The sequence below is a fragment of the Acanthopagrus latus genome, chromosome 12 (assembly GCF_904848185.1).
Source record: "Acanthopagrus latus isolate v.2019 chromosome 12, fAcaLat1.1, whole genome shotgun sequence".
In the NCBI taxonomy this organism is placed as follows: Eukaryota; Metazoa; Chordata; class Actinopteri; order Spariformes; family Sparidae; genus Acanthopagrus; species Acanthopagrus latus.
The window spans coordinates 15,402,026-15,419,452 of NC_051050.1; the positions used below are offsets into that span (position 1 = coordinate 15,402,026).

The 17,427-nt window shown below is 40.8% G+C and overlaps 2 protein-coding genes across 4 annotated transcripts; one reads left to right on the forward strand and one right to left on the reverse strand.

Annotated features, from left to right (window-relative positions):
* Window positions 1-1,100: 1,100 nt before the first annotated feature.
* On the reverse strand, window positions 1,101-9,701 carry mtfp1 (mitochondrial fission process 1). Of its 2 annotated transcripts, none has more exons than XM_037117829.1 (4): window positions 9,543-9,701; window positions 5,558-5,685; window positions 4,879-5,111; window positions 1,101-4,163 (listed from the first exon to the last, which is right to left on the reverse strand). In XM_037117829.1, the coding sequence occupies exons 1-4, from the start codon at window positions 9,610-9,612 to the stop codon at window positions 4,097-4,099; spliced, it is 498 nt and encodes a 165-aa protein (XP_036973724.1). In that variant the 5' UTR covers window positions 9,613-9,701; the 3' UTR covers window positions 1,101-4,096. The 2 variants fall into 2 exon arrangements, with proteins under 2 accessions (XP_036973724.1, XP_036973726.1); XM_037117831.1 differs by lacking the exon at window positions 9,543-9,701 and adding an exon at window positions 8,837-9,045.
* A 1,823-nt stretch (window positions 9,702-11,524) lies between these two features.
* lman2la (lectin, mannose-binding 2-like a) lies at window positions 11,525-17,079 on the forward strand. 2 transcript variants are annotated; one of them, XM_037118170.1, is made up of 9 exons: window positions 11,525-11,747; window positions 12,131-12,249; window positions 13,077-13,194; window positions 13,277-13,359; window positions 13,507-13,539; window positions 13,849-14,010; window positions 14,721-14,835; window positions 15,292-15,414; window positions 15,533-17,079. In XM_037118170.1, exons 1-9 carry the CDS (start codon window positions 11,558-11,560, stop codon window positions 15,676-15,678), a joined length of 1,089 nt encoding a protein of 362 aa, XP_036974065.1. In that variant the 5' UTR covers window positions 11,525-11,557; the 3' UTR covers window positions 15,679-17,079. The 2 variants fall into 2 exon arrangements, with proteins under 2 accessions (XP_036974065.1, XP_036974066.1); XM_037118171.1 differs by lacking the exon at window positions 13,507-13,539.
* The last annotated feature ends 348 nt before the right edge of the window (window positions 17,080-17,427 follow it).

Sequence of the window (17,427 nt, forward strand, 5' to 3'; positions counted from 1 at the left end):
CTCAAATGATAGTCCATCATTGTCTTCATACTGTGGGCTCTCATCACCGATCACCCACTCGCCCTGGATGTATCGAGGGATGCCTGTAAATGTTAATGTGTCAGGGGAACAGGTGCAGTGGTTTTTTTTTTGTTGTTGTTGGTTTTTTTTTAAAAAGTAGCAGGCTTCACAAGTAAAAATTTAACCAAACCTTCTGCTCAACAGAACTTTTAAATGAGTTCTCTCCTTACCTGGCTGAGCGGTTGATGCGGCCAAAAGAGCCAAGAACACAAGATTAAGAACAAACATGACTGCACCTACCAGCGTTCAGGGTTTCTTTAGCCCTTTATGTGGCCACTTCATCTGGAGAATTGGCAGCAGCTGTGGCCTCGTGACTCAATCAAGACAAATTACTGCGACCGGGCTCCTCAATCAGCCCCCGCTCTGATGTGCCCTTTGAGTGTTTTCACTGGTTAGAGCGTACCCCTGAAATTACACCTCTTTCATCTGGAAGTGACGGTAGGTTACTTAGGAAGTAGGAAGTGGAAAGTGATGCCTGCACAAAAGTAGCCGCTCTGCTGCCACTTGAAATGCGAGTGCAGAGAAGGAGGTCTTGTAGGAGGACTCTGATGCAGACACAAAACCGAGGCTGTGATCATCATTTCCTAAAGCTACCACATGACTTTGATATATTGTCAGTGAATACAAATTACATGATGTTTTTTTTTTGTTTTTTGTTTTTTTTTAATTAATCACACATTGGAGTCAAGTCTGAAAACTCAAGAGCAAACATAAAAGAAAGAAATGCACCTCACACTAAAAAGTGGAGGCAGCAACGCCGTTTTGAGTTACACAGCTATTGTTTTCCTTTTTAAAAGAGACACTTCACCCATATGGTTCACCTGATTCAAATAAAAAGGGTCATTATCAGGCTTCAGCAGAGCTTCAGGATGAGCTGATCATTCGAATCAGGTATGTTGGAGCAGGGACCGAAGACACCTGAAAGTTATAACGGTTATATAATTTATATATTAGATGTAATTCTACCTTATAATCAATAACTGTATCGTAGAGATAACTGCAGGGATAATGAAAAACAGATTTTACACTGACTTGGCATGTAAATGTACTCCCATTCTTTAATGACCAATGCACACACACGCTCGTCATTACATCATTTATTTCACTACACAAGTTTTTTGTTTTGTTTTGTTTTTTTTCTCCAGTGTTTGCAGAAGTTGTAAGAGAATAGTTGGACTGCTGAGTGTCACGTGTCCGTTGTGATGAGTGGAGCTTCAGCTTTCAGCAGTTGCTTTCACATTTGAAAATAAAATCTCTACCTTGTGAACTACAGCACACAGAACACAGTTTGAGGTTTGACAATTTGTTCTTGTTAGTTTGTTTTTGTTAAGGCTGAAAGTGTGACTCATTTCACTCATTTCTTCCTGAACGGCCACTTTAAAAAAAACGTTAACAGTTTCATTCGCAGCGTGCAACAGTGAAAACACAATAAAGTTCTGTGTACAATCTGAAATGTTAAAATCGAATATGAATATATATAATTCAGCTAGGGGTGCACCAATATGATTTCTAAATTGCTGACAATTTGAAATGTCACAGCAGGAGGAGCACAGGTATGTTAGTATGCACTGTTAATCACTGCCTTGAGATACTTAATCTTGCACTAAGTTTAAAATATTGTCCTGAAAATATCAACAGAGTTGATGTTGTAAATGACTAGCTGCGCAGCTAACTGTGCTAACAAACTAACACCAACTACAATTACCAGCAGTTAGCAGTTACGCTGGTCATATGGCGCCTCCTATTAGTTTCTCCATATGAATTCAAACGGTGGACTTCTTTGATAGTACACCTTTAAAAGTAAACCGTGTCGACGTTTGACACCTTTACTTTTACCCGTTTTTCCTGCTAACGACAACTCAAATTACCAGTGTGAAAATAATATGCTTTGTGCTTTTAGTGTGCGTGTTTTAACCATTAGGAAAAAAAATATAAAAACGTAATTTAATGGGCCTTCTTGTGACCTGATCTGTTTATTAAATACTATTGAAAATAGTGCCATTGTTGCATGACTTCTCAGTACCATCAAGTAAGAACATGACAGTTGGTGCACCCCGAGTTTTCACAATCTTTTCGTTCAGCATGAAAAAGTGAACCACATCCTTCACAGCAGAGAGAATATGGTGCGACACAAAAAACATTAAACAAAGGTTATTGCTTAACAGGTACACTGGTATGTACAGTGTACAATAATTGGCAATGATTTCCATTCCCATGTTCCTCTTTGTCCTTGTTATAGCTCATCCAAACTTTAAGATACATTTGTATCAGACTTCCCTTCTTATTTTACAACATTTGAACATTATGTAACTGCATACTTTATTTTTTCAATGGAAGATAACAATCCATTGAGTTTGCGAGGCGTAAGTATCTACACAACCATTTGTTTCCGTTGCATAGTTCAATGTAAGATACAGTATTTCTACATTGCTCCTAAAAAAAAAAACAATGAAAATAATATATAGATATACAGTATATTAATGAAATAATCCCTTAAACCATTTTGTGCATAGGTATGACACTGACCTCCACAAGTATATGAGAAGTTCAACTCTACATTTAAAAAGGTCCCATAGTGTCAAAGTGAGATTTGCACTTCTTATTTGATGATAAGCAGCCCGCATTCAGAAACTGTGCCTTCAAGCGAGCTGTCTGGACTTCCGTAAGGTTGTGATGTCACAACTGTACAGTCATTACCCTCAGCCACACCCCCCTGGTAGAGGTGCCATCGAAAACACGGCAGGTGGTGCTTGCTCAGGCCCATGAGAGCTGACCAATCAGAGCAGACTGGGCGTGGGTGTGGGGCCTTAAAGAAACAGAAGCTAAATCGGAGTGTTCAAAGAGAGAGTGAATAGAGGTGCTGCAGCACTGGACATTTTTAACATTAACACATGTTAACATTTTCTAGCAGACGCCTCAAAAGAAAGTTTAATCTTGAAATTGAACATAATATGGGACCTTTATATAATTCAAAGATTGATTAAATATAATCTTCTGCATTGACGAGGGAAAAGCTGTTAAAATTGCTTAAAGCTTGCTTGGAAGACTGTGAAATTTCAAAATCGGATCACAACATAATGTCTCAGATTAATCTGGTACCGGGTGGAGTCAAACAGCTTGACTCCAGATGCTGGACAGGGAATTTTAAACTAGTTACAGATGTTTGAAGCGGGCATATTGAACATATTCAGGTTGAAGAATTTACAGCATTTTACATCACGGTTGTCCGACAACAAACTTATTGACCGACAATTCAAATACTTGTGAGGAGCACTGCAAAAGGTACAACATGTCGCCGCTACAAGTATTCACCAAGATTAATATAGGTTGTAACTATGGTGTAAAAAAAAAAAAATACTCCCAGTGCAAACTTTGGCTCATAAAGTAGAGTGAAACAACTTGAAACATCTATTCCAAGTAACAGACACAAGAAAGAAAAAAAAAACAGACCAATTTTGAGAGAGTGATGAATGAGAGGGACATCGTGGCAAACTGGCCTTCTGGAGTTTCATTACAGTACCACTGTATATGGCTATTAAACACTGCAAGTGTGCATTTGTACTTAATCTCCTTGACAACTGGAAATGAGGTGAGCCACAGCCCACAACTCTAAACCATGGAGGCAACCTTAGAGGACGATCACAGGAATTTAACAGCACACTGTATACCTGCCGGAGAGTACTTACAGGAGCAGGATTCACTGTAACAACTGGATATTTAAACATTTCGTAACTGTTAGATTCCTTTTTAAACATTTTTTGGTGTCACTACCCAGATTGCCCTGAGGTTAAAGTTAACAATCCCGATGAAGAAGGATTTCCCTTTGAACAACCTTAATTTTGTTAAATAAATTATAAAAATTCTAAAATAAAATTGTATTATAATATGTATTCTGAATAACTATAGAGCCTCCCTCTATGAAATCCTTCTTCACACTTCTCCAGTGCTTCACAGTGGTGGATAATCCGCACAGGTCTACGAAGACTGGACTGGTCTCTGTCCAGGAGGGGGGTCATCAGTCATGCATCATCCCTCCTTATTCGTGCTTCTCTCCCTCACCGTAGACCTTCCGCAGGCTTGAGTCCAGCAGGAAATCCACCGACCTACAAGGTTCAGAGGGGGAACATATTGTGACACTGGGAACATAATGCACCCTTTTCTAAATCAATTTAATAAAAAGCTGAAATCATCTATGAAAACTACTTTAACTTCTGCCATTTCTTCCTACTTCAAGTGTAAAAAGAGCTCGCTAGTATGAACTTTTAATTTGAAGGCTCAGTTATTTCCCTTAAAACAGATGTTTTAGCAAACGTTACTCAAAACAGGAGCACTCGTTTCACCAGGGGATTAACTACACATTTGGTGGAGTAATTCCAGCTGCGTGGGGACATATGTGGGATTAACAACAGTGTGTGGGTTCATGGTGATGAAAGAACAGGTCACCCGGTGCCACAATGTGGCTCATTCATGCATTTTCAATCATTTTTAGACAACAAGGCAGGATTATGGCACGGGGGAATAAGCTATACCAGGCTTTGGATATACAGACACTTATTAGCAGGATTAATATGCTGTGGGTTTTAGTCATTTAATGTGATTTGCTGATAATCAGAAACAAATAGAATCACACCAGAGCTAGCCTTACATAGTATACAAAGAGTAGATAAAGCCTACGACAACATATCAGTGTTGAAATGAGCTGTCAGCATCAACTTTGTGCCCAACGCAGCAGCAATCATGCGTGAGCAGCCTCAAATCTTACATAATGGACAACTTACATAATCAGCATGGATAGAAAGAAACAAGAACACTGCCAACCTGTCAATAGGAGTGATGATGAAGGGGATCGTAGAGAGGCCGATAGCCGTGGTGGTCCACTTGCGGACAGACAGGGGCAGCTTGGTGGTCTTGCCCAGCAGGTAAAGTGACGCAGCGCACACCCGGTTGATGGTGAAGCCCGGGATCATCACAGAGGCGAGGGCCTGCCACACAAACGTGTCCACCACTGCCACCGCTACCCGTGTTGTCCTGCCCGGGTTGTCCCCGTGAGCCTGAGTAACAGATGGAGGAAAATCAGAAAACTGCGGTAGTCACAGCAGAAAATACACAAATTAATTAAATGAATGAATCAGTGTAATTTAGCTAGCTTCTGTATTCTGGGACCCGGTATCTATTTGATCATCTAAGACAGTGGGCACTAGTTTTTATGGCTTGTTACCTTTAAACAAAAAAAAAAAAACATGTCTACCTGCGACTTTTTAACCAGTAACGTGCTGACCAAGAGTTTTTTTTCTAAAGCAGGAGCAGACAAAAGAAGCACAACCTAAAAGGAGCAGAGGAACGTTTTTTCTCTCCTCTCTCGTGCTCCCTGACAATCATCTTGTAATCCCATGTTGGAGCCCTGATCCCAACACTTTATGTCTCTTTCTCATTGCATAATAAATGACACTTGACCAATTATCAATGAAGCAAACACACAGAAATGTTAATATCTTACCTCCGCTGCTTTCTTCCCTTTGTCCACAGCATCAGCAGTAACGTACGCTGTGGCCACAGCGTAGCTGCCCCATACCGCGCTCACTGGCACCAGAGCACGAAAAGCCTCCCCGACCTCATTAGCATAGCCTGTGGGCACACATACATAAATGCAGATAAGACTTTAACCTTCTTAGTCTCCTCTAAATGCACCATCAATGCTAACATGAATACATTTATTGAAGAATTAACAGAGGTTTGGTGCCATTCTGAGCAGGAGGGCAGTGCATTAAACATTCAAAAGCTCACTTTTTAAGTGATGTCACATCTTTGAGCGCTCCCAGATGTGTCATTGCACTTTATCCAAATTCCAATACATAACATCCCGAAACCTACCAGAGGCTAATAAACCCTCGACTTTATCTCTGACATTGTAAAAAATGGAGAGCAACATTTGGTAAATTAGGGAACACACATTTCCAACAAGGCTCGGATGACTCCAGCGCCCTTGATCTGTTTGGAGGGACTCACCTGTGCCATACGCCACGGGACATGTAAATCACTGGTAAAATTAATTTGCCACATGGAAAGAGTTTATGTTCAGTTCAGTGACGAGAGAGATATCAGAGTGTGGTGAGGTCAAATTGTGTGGTTTGTCTTCATCTATGGATAACTGACTATGGTGTGCAAAGACTATACACATTACTGTGTGACTACCAGTGATGAAGGGTTAGGGTTAGGGTGATCACCCAATCCTTAACCCTTAACCCTAACCCATATTTAGGGAAAAGAGTATTTGCAGAGGCCCTGAGAGTTGCGGTATTTTTACAGCGAGAGGAAAAAGATGCATACCAATCTTTAATATGTTTACAAAGATTAAAATATCAAACACTGTCTTAAAAAAGTTCCATGCATTACGTTAAGGCTTCTATGGACTCCCACACAACAGCTTTTCCTTGCTTGCTTTAAGAGTTTTCATTGGAATTCAGCCTTTAAGAAGACACGCAGAAGTGAATCATGCTTCCGCAACTTCCTTAAGAGGGAAACTCACATGACGGCTTTGTTTTTTTGTTTTTCGATTGTCTCCAAGCAGCGGCCAAAGATCACATCAGACCGTTAAAGCTCAAAAACGATTCATTGTCAGTCATTTTTAGGACTGAGCAAGAACCAAACAATAATTAAAAACTGCCTCGAACCACAGAGACGCTCTTTGTCTCAGGGAAAAAATCGAAAGGCAAACAAAAACAAAAACCACAGCTGCGACATGTGCTCATAAATCCTAATTTGAGTTTGCGTAACATTTAGCTGCATCACCACGGTTCAAGGAAAAACACGTTTCTCCAACTCTTACGGAGAAACTACGGTACAAGAAACACATGTCTGAGAACAAGGACCAGAAGTTGAGCTGAAGCTCACACAGTGCAATGTCCTAAAGAAACTGTGACAGTGAAATGGAGCAGTAAAAATATCAATTTATGTGATCCACTCTTTATGTTTTCATATAACAATGAAAACCTCCCTACTATGACAAATCAAAATGTCTGCTGGGAAGGCTGGCGAAGAGAACAAGGCAACTTTATGGAGCTTGGTCTTTCGCTCTAAGCTACTTTGTTTAGCACTGTAGTCGTGAAAATGATAGCAGAGTTAACTACTGGATCTGGAGCTCCAGAAGCCCTTCTGAGCACAAGGTGATAAGGAGCAGTACTGGTATAATAAAACATGATAACAAGGAGAGCCGAGATAAGATTATCTTCCAGCGAGGTACAAGTTAATAATAAAATATGCCATGCACTGGCATAACGGGCCGGAGTCCAATTCTGACCCGTGAGCAAGAGCTTCAGATTACACTTTGTGATTCAAGTGTTTGCCCTGAGCCCAGCGAGGCGTGAAGGTGAGTGTGTGTGTTCACAAGATGCTGAAGGCAGGAGAAACAGAAGCGATAAGGAATGAAATGGAGAGCAGGGAGAGGGCAGGGTGTGAAGACAGTGATGGTGAGTGATAAAAGGAGAGTGAGATTCGGAGTCGTCCAGTAACAATGACTGGCAGCCAGAAAAAGAGGAGAAATAAAGATGAGAATCATATCAGGGTCTGATCTGCAGCTCAGCTCTGCTGCTGTGTTATTTACGACTACTGGATTTAAAAAAAAAAATTTTAAAAATGAGCTGGGGAGCTACATCACCTTAAAAGAAACACTCATCTGCAAGGACGTCAGGTGATCACATCTCTGCTCCAGTGTCATTCACTTTCAATTAGCCGGCTGTACATTTCCACAGAAGGCCTTTGGTCTTAAAAGGGCTTCAGATCCATTAGGCTGGTGGAACCGCTAATACATTACGTCTGTTTGGTCAAAGTGTCTGTGTTAGTGAATACGTGATCTGTTCCCACACACGAGAGATGGTGAACTCCATGTCTGACGGGTGCAGTGACATCAAAATATACAAAAGGTCTCGCATGGATTTTCTTGCTCATTCTGTTGGATAAAAACGCAACTTTTCGGGTTAAACCCCCGTCTTTGTTACGTAACCACTATCACAGTGTGTCCACAGTAGTAAAAATAATCTTTTCCAGACATGGTAGAGAATTATCAAAATCAGTGTTTTTTTGTGCTGTGATGTAAAATAATAACAATGTATTGAATCTGAAGTGGCAATATGACTATTAATTAACATTATCAAATACATGGTGTAGAAAGTACAATAATTACAATCAAAATTTAGTGGAAGACTGCTAAGTGTATGCCTCAAAACTATACTCAAACCCTCAATAGATTGGGTTTCCACTTCAACGTATAATTATTAAGTCAGTGTTTACTGCACAGTGTAATGGATACGGAAAAATGAAACCATCATCACCATGAGTTTATGTTGGTTCCCTAGAAACCTCAACATCACTATACCATGTTGTCTACCACCAGGCACATGGTCACCTGGTTGGAAAGAAGGCAGGTTTGGTCCTGTGTTGGTGTTATTTGCAGCTCTGAGGAAACAGAAATGATCCACTTGTCTTGTCTGTTGCCACTTTAAGTACAGAACATGAGCAAACTGTACTTAGTTACTTCCCATCACTGGTTACTCCAAACCTTGGCATTAAAACTTTCATTTTTACTGCAAATGAACATCAGTTCCAATATCAGTTATTGATCTCCATCGTTACTTATAATCGGTTCACCACCTAGAAGGAGCGTGTTGCAATCTCTGTTTCATGCTCATCCATGCAGAGACAGAGATATTTATCTGCACAGGCGGGATTAAAGATGTGAGCAAAAAGATTATGATTTTATAAAAGGGATAAACTGACTCACATGACATTACATGGTCACTGCTGGCCAGTGTAAGCTGCAGAAGAGCAGGAGATTAAGGCTTGCTCATGAGACAAACAGCCTGCACGGTGGGAAGTGATGCAGTATGAATGCCCTTCAGCTTTTTTCTGCTGAACATGCCCCCCTCAGCTGACTGCACGTTGGGTGACAGTGAGACCGGTGTCAGGAGCGACCCTGATGTGAGGACAGCCAGCACACAATCACTGATATTACATGTATCTATGACTGACACCGAGTTGTCTCTACAGCTGTTGTAGAGACGTGCCTGCGGCTGTTTCTCTGTGGTTGTGTGACTCATTGCCTCAACTTGCTAAACAACTACCTTTATTGAGTCAGGGCTGAGCCATAGAGACAACTCTAAGTTAGCAGCGAAGCTAAATACGTTGTGTTTAAAAAAAAAAAAAAAAAAACAGTAACAACCATACTGACAGCCGCTCTTGGACTGCGTCCATGTTGTTCTGTTGTAACAAAATGTCCTTCAACAGCCAAGTTTGCTATAAATAGAATTTTAACACAGAAGTTAGCCGGGCGTGCTAACCTTTAGCTAGCTAGCACACTGGCAGCTCAGGGTCAGGACGGCTCCGGTGTAACGTTACCGCTCTCTTCTGTAACGTTAGAGTGACTGTTAATATGTCACGGTCAGCTCGGGACTGAGCAGCTACAGGAGGGTAAATGAATCAGTACATACCCAGGAAGCGGACCCATGTGTCGCGATAAATGTCGACCGTTTTGCTTGTTTTTTCTTCAGTGGGATCCATTCCTTCCTGCTTTTACTCCATCCCCCTGTACAGGACTATGTAAACGCGGCGTGATGAGTGTGAGAAACCCGACAGGGAGCAGGGGCAGTGAAGGGGGCGTGATCTCAACTACAGCATCCAACATGCAACACTACGACTCGACACAGGAGGGCAGCAGAACGCCTGCTTTACTTCTACTGCCTTTTTTCCATTTCAACATCCAACAACACAACAGAAACTCAAGATTTTAACAATAATCTATCCACAAACTCTATCAACAAACAAGATGAAGATGTGGATTTCACTAACTAAACTTACTTTTTTGTAGACTAACTACTGTTCACATGTTACCTATTGAAATAATCACTCTGGAATAGAAATCTGAATTGCCCACTCACGTGGAAATTTGTTTTTTTGGCTTTGAAAGCAAAACTATGTCAGCCCATTTCTGCCATTTTATGGGATAAAAACACAATGAAAAACACAACGATAGTGATACGTCATAATGATAAGATAAAGGTCGGAATTATAGATAAAAATCCTAATTATGAGTTTTAAAAAATGAGAAATGTGGATTAAAAAGTCATAAGGATGAGTTAAAAGTTGAAAATGCGAGATAGATTGGGATGAAAGCACTAAAGTGACATTGAATAGCCTATTTCTTAGACTGAAATCCACAACGGGCCATACTGTCCCAAGACCCAGAACCCCAAAGGCCCTGTGTTTTCAGATAAGATGATTAATCGCAAATTTTTTTGGGGGGGGGGTATGCACCATTACAGCATTTAAACTGCATTTTTGCCTCTTTCTTGAAGCCTTGTCCTGCTGCAGTGCCCTGTCTAGTTTTGATATTGTGTTTTCATTGTGCATATCAATAAAAAATGATTAATGATTAACAGGCAGTTAATCATTCATCATTTTTTTAGCTGATGGTGGAGCAGTAGCCTGTTTCTTTAATTCCTGTAGAGCTGCTATATCTCTAAACTGTGTGCTTGTACTTGGTGGGTACTTAACAATACAATACATGCACAATATAGGTCCACAGTGCAATTCTGCCCTGGGGCTCAGCATATGGTGTTATTGTGCCATGGCGTAGTAGGTGTAGTGCAAGCTTAGTAGCTGACAAAGCCCTCAGCAAAAAGACAGTTCACATAAAGAGCCTACATGAAAGGGGTTGGGAGAGGCAGAGGCACAGTATTGTTCAGGTCAGTATAACTGAACGGAGCCAAACAACCAAAAAAGGTCAATTTCTCAGCTAGTTGCTCATAAATTGTAAAAGCTGGGGCTGTGGACGTACACAAAGCTTTGTTTGTTCTTGGTTGTCAACAGGCTTTTATTATTCATGCGCATCCGCAGTGTCCCCCAAACTCTGTGCCACATGTATTAATCAGCTGATTAAGCAGCATAAACAATTATAACAGATCTGTTGCTTAAGTTTGAATATTGTCACACTTTAAAAAAAGTGGCACGTCAAGAGTAAACATTATGTAGCGGAAATAAAGACGTGTTGATAATGTATGCAGCTTTAGTTTTGGAATAACAACAGTTAGATGGATGGATTATCAATTGATGACAAAAGAGATGTAATAAGAGACAGAGTGCACATGTTTCATCTTTTCAACCTTTCAGTCATAATGTGAAAATACTTGAAAGTAGGTGCAGTATATACCCTGAATTAGAGTAGAGAAGCTGAAGATGAATATCTTGACTACTATCAGGGTAAGGATTATCAAAATATCATAATACAGTTAATTACAGCTCAGTTACAGTCACACATTTTCAATTTTATAAGTTAATTGATTCATTTTCACTGTGGACACTCTCTAGAACAGTCGCACAGCAGCACATCCAATTAAAACCGCGTATTCTGATTGACAATCAATCGGACCAATAGCGTCGAGCCATGCAACACGGTAAACCAATGGGAAGGAGACTGACGCTGTAGAAGGAGGGATTTTGACCAGCGATGGCGGCCGTCGGCAGGAATCATCATTACAGAGAGTCCAAAATGCCATTCAGACGGAAAATAATGCAGATTATAACGCACTGGACGTTTATTGTACTACTTTTTAGTGCAAACTGGTGTTCTGCCGACGACGACCACGAGATGGAAGAGTTTTTGAAGCGGGAGCACTCGCTTTCCAAGCCGTACCAAGGTAACGCTACCCGTTAGCTCGACCGTTACTCCCCACAGTACTCGTTGCAGGCGACAGATAAATCAGAATCAGAATAAATCATGCAGCGATTAAAATACATACATGCTTGAGTTGTTTTCCTCCTAAAATGTCGTTGTATGGCTTTTAACGTTTTCCCTAAAAGGTCCCTGCTGTCACATTCAGCCAAACAAGCCTTTATTTTGAAACATATAACACATTTAATACCTTTTGGCTGTCTTTTAGTTAAAGACCTTTGCTTGAGTGCTTTGTCCACATTTCAGATGCAGGTGTTTTGTTTTGGTCGGTGTGTCCTTTTGACGCCATTGAGCTCCATTGTGCTGTGTCAGGCTTACTCACGATGATGGTACTGTCTGTGCACCTAGGTGTGGGATCTTTAGGCTCCTCCCACTGGGAGCTTATGGGGGATGCCATGGTAACCACCGAGCAGGTGCGCCTCACACCTGACATGCAGAGCAGGCAGGGGGCAGTGTGGAGCCGCATCGTGAGTATACACTCTGTACTATCCCGTGATCACACAACCAGGGTCGTATTTAAAATATACAGGTGTTCTAGCTGATGCAGTCACAGTGGCAGCCAGGAGGCACCAAGGTAAAACTGATACAATCTAATCCACACAGCTCTACAATAAATCGCACCTTCATCAAGGCTAGTTCAACTACATGGTCAACTTGTAACGTTTACACCAAGATGGTTGTCAATTGTTAGATCTATCAACATGATTTGTATGGTAGCCTAGTGCTAAAAGTGGTTGCATCGACTTTTAATCATCATAAGGTGGTATTTACTGTATGATTAGTCAGTTTGGTTTGGTTAAGGTCAGTGGCAGGATGTTTTGGCAACAGAACTTGGCTTACTGTCTGTCTGTCATCTGCTTTGCTGTAAGCCTGTTGGACCTTATCTCACACCAAACAAAAAAAGACACACCCTCATTGTCTGCTGCCCGTGGTTGTGGGATTGAGCGAGGACCTGCTGGACCGAAATGGCACCAAACCCCTATGAACATTTGAGTGTTAATACTTAAAGTGGATCATGTGTTGCCCTGATATTTGTAGTTGCGTTGAAGTCTGTTTCACCTTCAATTTGTGTTTTTGTCTTTTGCCTTAACCTCAACCCAACCAGTCAAATGTAAACTAACCAGACTTAACAGCTGATTACATTTTGGTCAGATGTGACTTTTACATTCCTAAATCCCAAATCTCGGAATCTCTCTTATTTCTCTGTCATATGTTTCTTGCCTGTTTGTTGGATGAATGTCTTTATTGGCTGGTTTTGTTTAACTAACTATGAGTATTTGCCTTTGTTTTCTAGCCTTGCCATCTGCAGGACTGGGAGATGCAGGTGCACTTTAAGATTCACGGACAAGGAAAGAAGAACCTAAACGGTGACGGTTTGGCCATTTGGTACACTAAGGAACGTATGCAGAAAGGTAAACTTAATAACGTATATTTTATCTCATAAGAAACACATTCATTTCTTATTAACCCTCTTGTCTTTTCATTCCTTTACAGGTCCGGTATTTGGAAACATGGACAACTTCACTGGTTTGGGTGTGTTTGTGGACACGTATCCAAATGAGGAGAAACACCTAGAGGTATGCTGGAGCAGCGCTGCTCAAATCTCACACGTTGACGCAAAGTAAATTAGGGTTGAGTGTGACTGCAAGGCGTGGACTAATGCTCTTGCAAGCTTGTGTAAAAGGGCTGTTTTTGTGTTCTTTTGTGCAACCATTTGGAGACAGGCGCAGAAGAAAAGATATACTCCTCGTACCCAGGTAACTGGCTTTTGGAACATTTAAATCCAAACTTAAGTCTGATCTCATTCAACAGCCTCTTTAAGCACGCTTCTCTGATCGAAAACAGACTTGTCTTTGAAACGTTATGTGATGTGTTTGTTATTTTTCTGCATGGTTGCTGTGTTGCCTGAAACATACTTTTTAAAAAGGGTTATTAAACTAAAAAGATCATGTTAATCATACAGACCAGTGATTGTCATGTCAGTTAAAAACTAAACTGTCACCAATATGGTGCTCATATAAATCAAGAATGTTACCTGATCATTTACTTTCTCCTGTGACCACAAGAGGATCTTCCCCTTTGTTCTGGCCATGGTTGGGAACGGCAGCATCAGCTACGACCACGAGCGGGACGGTCGGCCCACAGAACTGGGTGGCTGCAACGCCATGGTGCGCAACCTCAAACATGACACCTTCCTCTTCATCCGATACATCCGCCGCAGGCTCACGGTGAGAAACACACACTGTGATCCACATCTACAATTATCCACGATAACAACAGTGCCAAGCACACGTAGACACGTCCTCATGTCCTCAACTGTCTAACCTGTAATTAGCATACACTTGGTGAGCTGCGTTGAACTTGCTAATATATATTTAAATTATATATATGAAGAGTAGGTTGACTGAGCATGCATGATATTTTTACAGCTAGGCCCTGTTTATATTGACACTGAACAATAAAGTGATAAGTACAGACACAAACAGTTGAGTTCAGCTCCATTAAAGCAGGATCAGGTAGGTACAGGGTAGTTATAGATAAATGGAAACTAAGGGCTTGAAAGTGTTGTTATCAACGTTATAAACTACACCTGGCTTGTCCAGGGTTTGTGACAAGAAACAAACACATAACTACATAAATCTACATAACTTTGAGTAAAATTATAGATCAGTCAGTGTCCAAGATTTAAAGAGACATTATGTAGTTTTGGAGAATACATTTCATATTGACAATATAAATAAGGTAATAATACAAACTCAGAAATGATTGTGATTAAAAATCCTTTCCCAAAGCTACATAGTGCACCTTTAAAGGGATTGTTCATTCAGATAACACAGTAAACCTGCTTAACAGAACTGAGAGCCAGATGCCAACGTATTTACATTCTGCGATTCTCCGCGAACATCACAGAATTTCCCTGGTTGCCTTTGTTCTCCAGGTGATGATAGACATCGATGGGCAACATGAGTGGAGGGACTGCCTGGACATACCCGGGGTGAGGCTTCCAAAAGGCTATTATTTTGGAGCGACAGCCATCACTGGAGACCTCTCAGGTAAACGGCTTTCATGGTTCCAATCCCACTTTAAGTCTTTTTTTAGCTTTGCCACTCTAGATGTAAATACATGTATGAATTTTATGGACCTGATGTGTATAAACATTATTGTCTGCTGTTGCTTGGATGCATTATTGATTTGGGACAAACAAAGCCTTGTAGAAGAAACAAACATTACTGACAGGAGTATTGATGTATACAGGTATGGCAGCTTATCACATTGTGACAGCTACGTAGCGATTAGATTCAAATTGAATGAATTGATCATGTATGTGAAGAGCTTGTAGACTCAGTGATACAAGCACAATTCACTGCCAGTATTGCTGCTTTTATTTTTTCTGCATAAACATCTGCAGCATTAGTGTGAGGCTCCTTAATCACATATTCACCTCTAATTGACGTGTCAGGTGCCTTTTCTCTGAATGTAATCTCATTTTCTGATTCCATATTTTACAGATAACCATGACATCATTTCCCTGAAACTCTACCAACTGACGGTGTTGCGCAGTCAGAAGGAGGAAGAAGAAGAGGAAGAGGAGATAACCATACCCAGTGTAGATAACATTGAACTACTTATATGTAAGACACACACACACACGTGCACCTTTTTCCATGTTTCACCACCTTCACTGTCATCCCTCCATCCACCTACCTTCTACCCATTCTTCAACTCCCAAACTGTCGTCCTCTCTTCCAGCGAGAGACAAGCCCGAAGAAGGGATGAGCGGAATAGCCATTTTCTTCACCGCGCTCTTCTCCATGCTGGGTTGCATCTTCCTCATAGTCATCGGCCTGATCGTCTACAGCCACTGGAATGAAAGCCGACGCAAGCGCTTCTACTGAGACAGAGAGAGAGAAGGCAAAAAAATAGATAAAGATTGTGTTAACTACCGTGGTCTGTGTACCCAGCTGCACTGAGACTAAAATGAGACACTGCTGTCGGCCAGTAGGGCGCAGCAGATTGTTTCAACCCAAGGACAACACTAGTTTGACAGGAGATGGAGTATCAGCTGCTAGAGAGGCATTCTCTATCTTTGCCATGCGGTAGTCATGAAGCAGTAGGAGGACTTTAGTCACACTCAGCACCCTGCCTGACACCAACCTGGCCTTACCATTCATCCACCTCTGCAGACATGCAATATGTCATGTCATTTCTTATAAGCAGCTACATATTTATTTTTTGCTGCATTTGACAAATATGAAATTCTTTAAAAATATATATATATATATATATCACTATCTAGCTCACAGATGTTTATTTTATGGCTTTGAGAAATATAAGTATTTAAGTATATAGTGTGTTTCTTTTTGTGATTTGAAGCGCTAAACAGACAGCACTACAATCGGTTATGACATCTTGACATGAAGATGTAGCTCTACTCTTCCTTGCATTTGAAAAATAACAGCTGTCATCATTTTGCTTGTGTGTATGTGTGTGCTATAGTGAGCTGTATCTTCCCATCCTGTAGTTGTAGTATGCATGACATGGATTTTTGTATGAATTGTCTACCAACTAGTAGATCGTTTAATGTAAATTGATATGAAAAACAGACACCTGTCTCATTGATGCATGTGGCAAAGATTTGGGTGTTTCAGGGAAATATATAATTAAAATTAGAAGATGTTTATTTATAATAATTGCTGTTCTCTTCCCCAGAATGCATGTTTTTAAGAAAATGGATTCTATTAATAAGTTTAGAGCAAAATCTTAAAGTAAAGTAAAAATGTCAGAAATGCACTGAAAGGATTTTTGATGACTATTTTATCGTGACTACTTTTGCCGACGTTGTCTTTTTTGCACATTCAAGCCAAATCTGACCTTTTGTTTGCATTTCTTTTGTGTTATGAGTAAAAACACCACCCCCGTGTTTCTGTACTGAATGTGTCAAACAGTGTATGAACTAAACAAACATGCTGGTTTGGCGTCAGGCTGCCTCCTCTGAATCTCTTGTTGACTTCTTCTGCTTTATGTTCTGCAAATGGTTCCAGTCGTCATGTCAGCATCATATATCTTTTACGTGGTGCTTTGTTTTCAATCGTGCGATGTGTGAGGTCTTCCTCATTTCCTGTGGCCACTTTGACAGCCGCCCTACCTTAACGATGATGTGTTTGTTCCGTATGAAAGCCTTGTGCCTCATTTTTCCATTCAGTGTCCCACAAATGACATTTTTCACCATTTTTATCGTGTCGTTGTCCTGAACTATTTGTCTTTTGTCAATAAAGATCAAACTACATTGTATTGTTTATGACCTCTGGGTGTGAATATTCTCAGTGGCCAGTTTGTGAGGTACACAATTGAGTGCGACCCAAAACAGCAAAAATGAGGCAATATGTAAGAATTAAACATCTCTCGATTCATACTCTGAGCAAAGAGACGGCAGAATATTACCAGACTAACTGCTATCAGCTGCTAACTGTTGCTGCTGTTAGATGGTTAGCTCAGTTGGCCATGCAGCTAGTTTCCCATTATCTGACTGAGCTTTTTCTGTCAGATTATTGCCTTCTTACAGAGTGATATAATGATACAGGATGAGGTCAGCATGCTTTCCAATAAGTCCCTGGGCTAGCTAGTTAGCATGGTAACTTGATAAG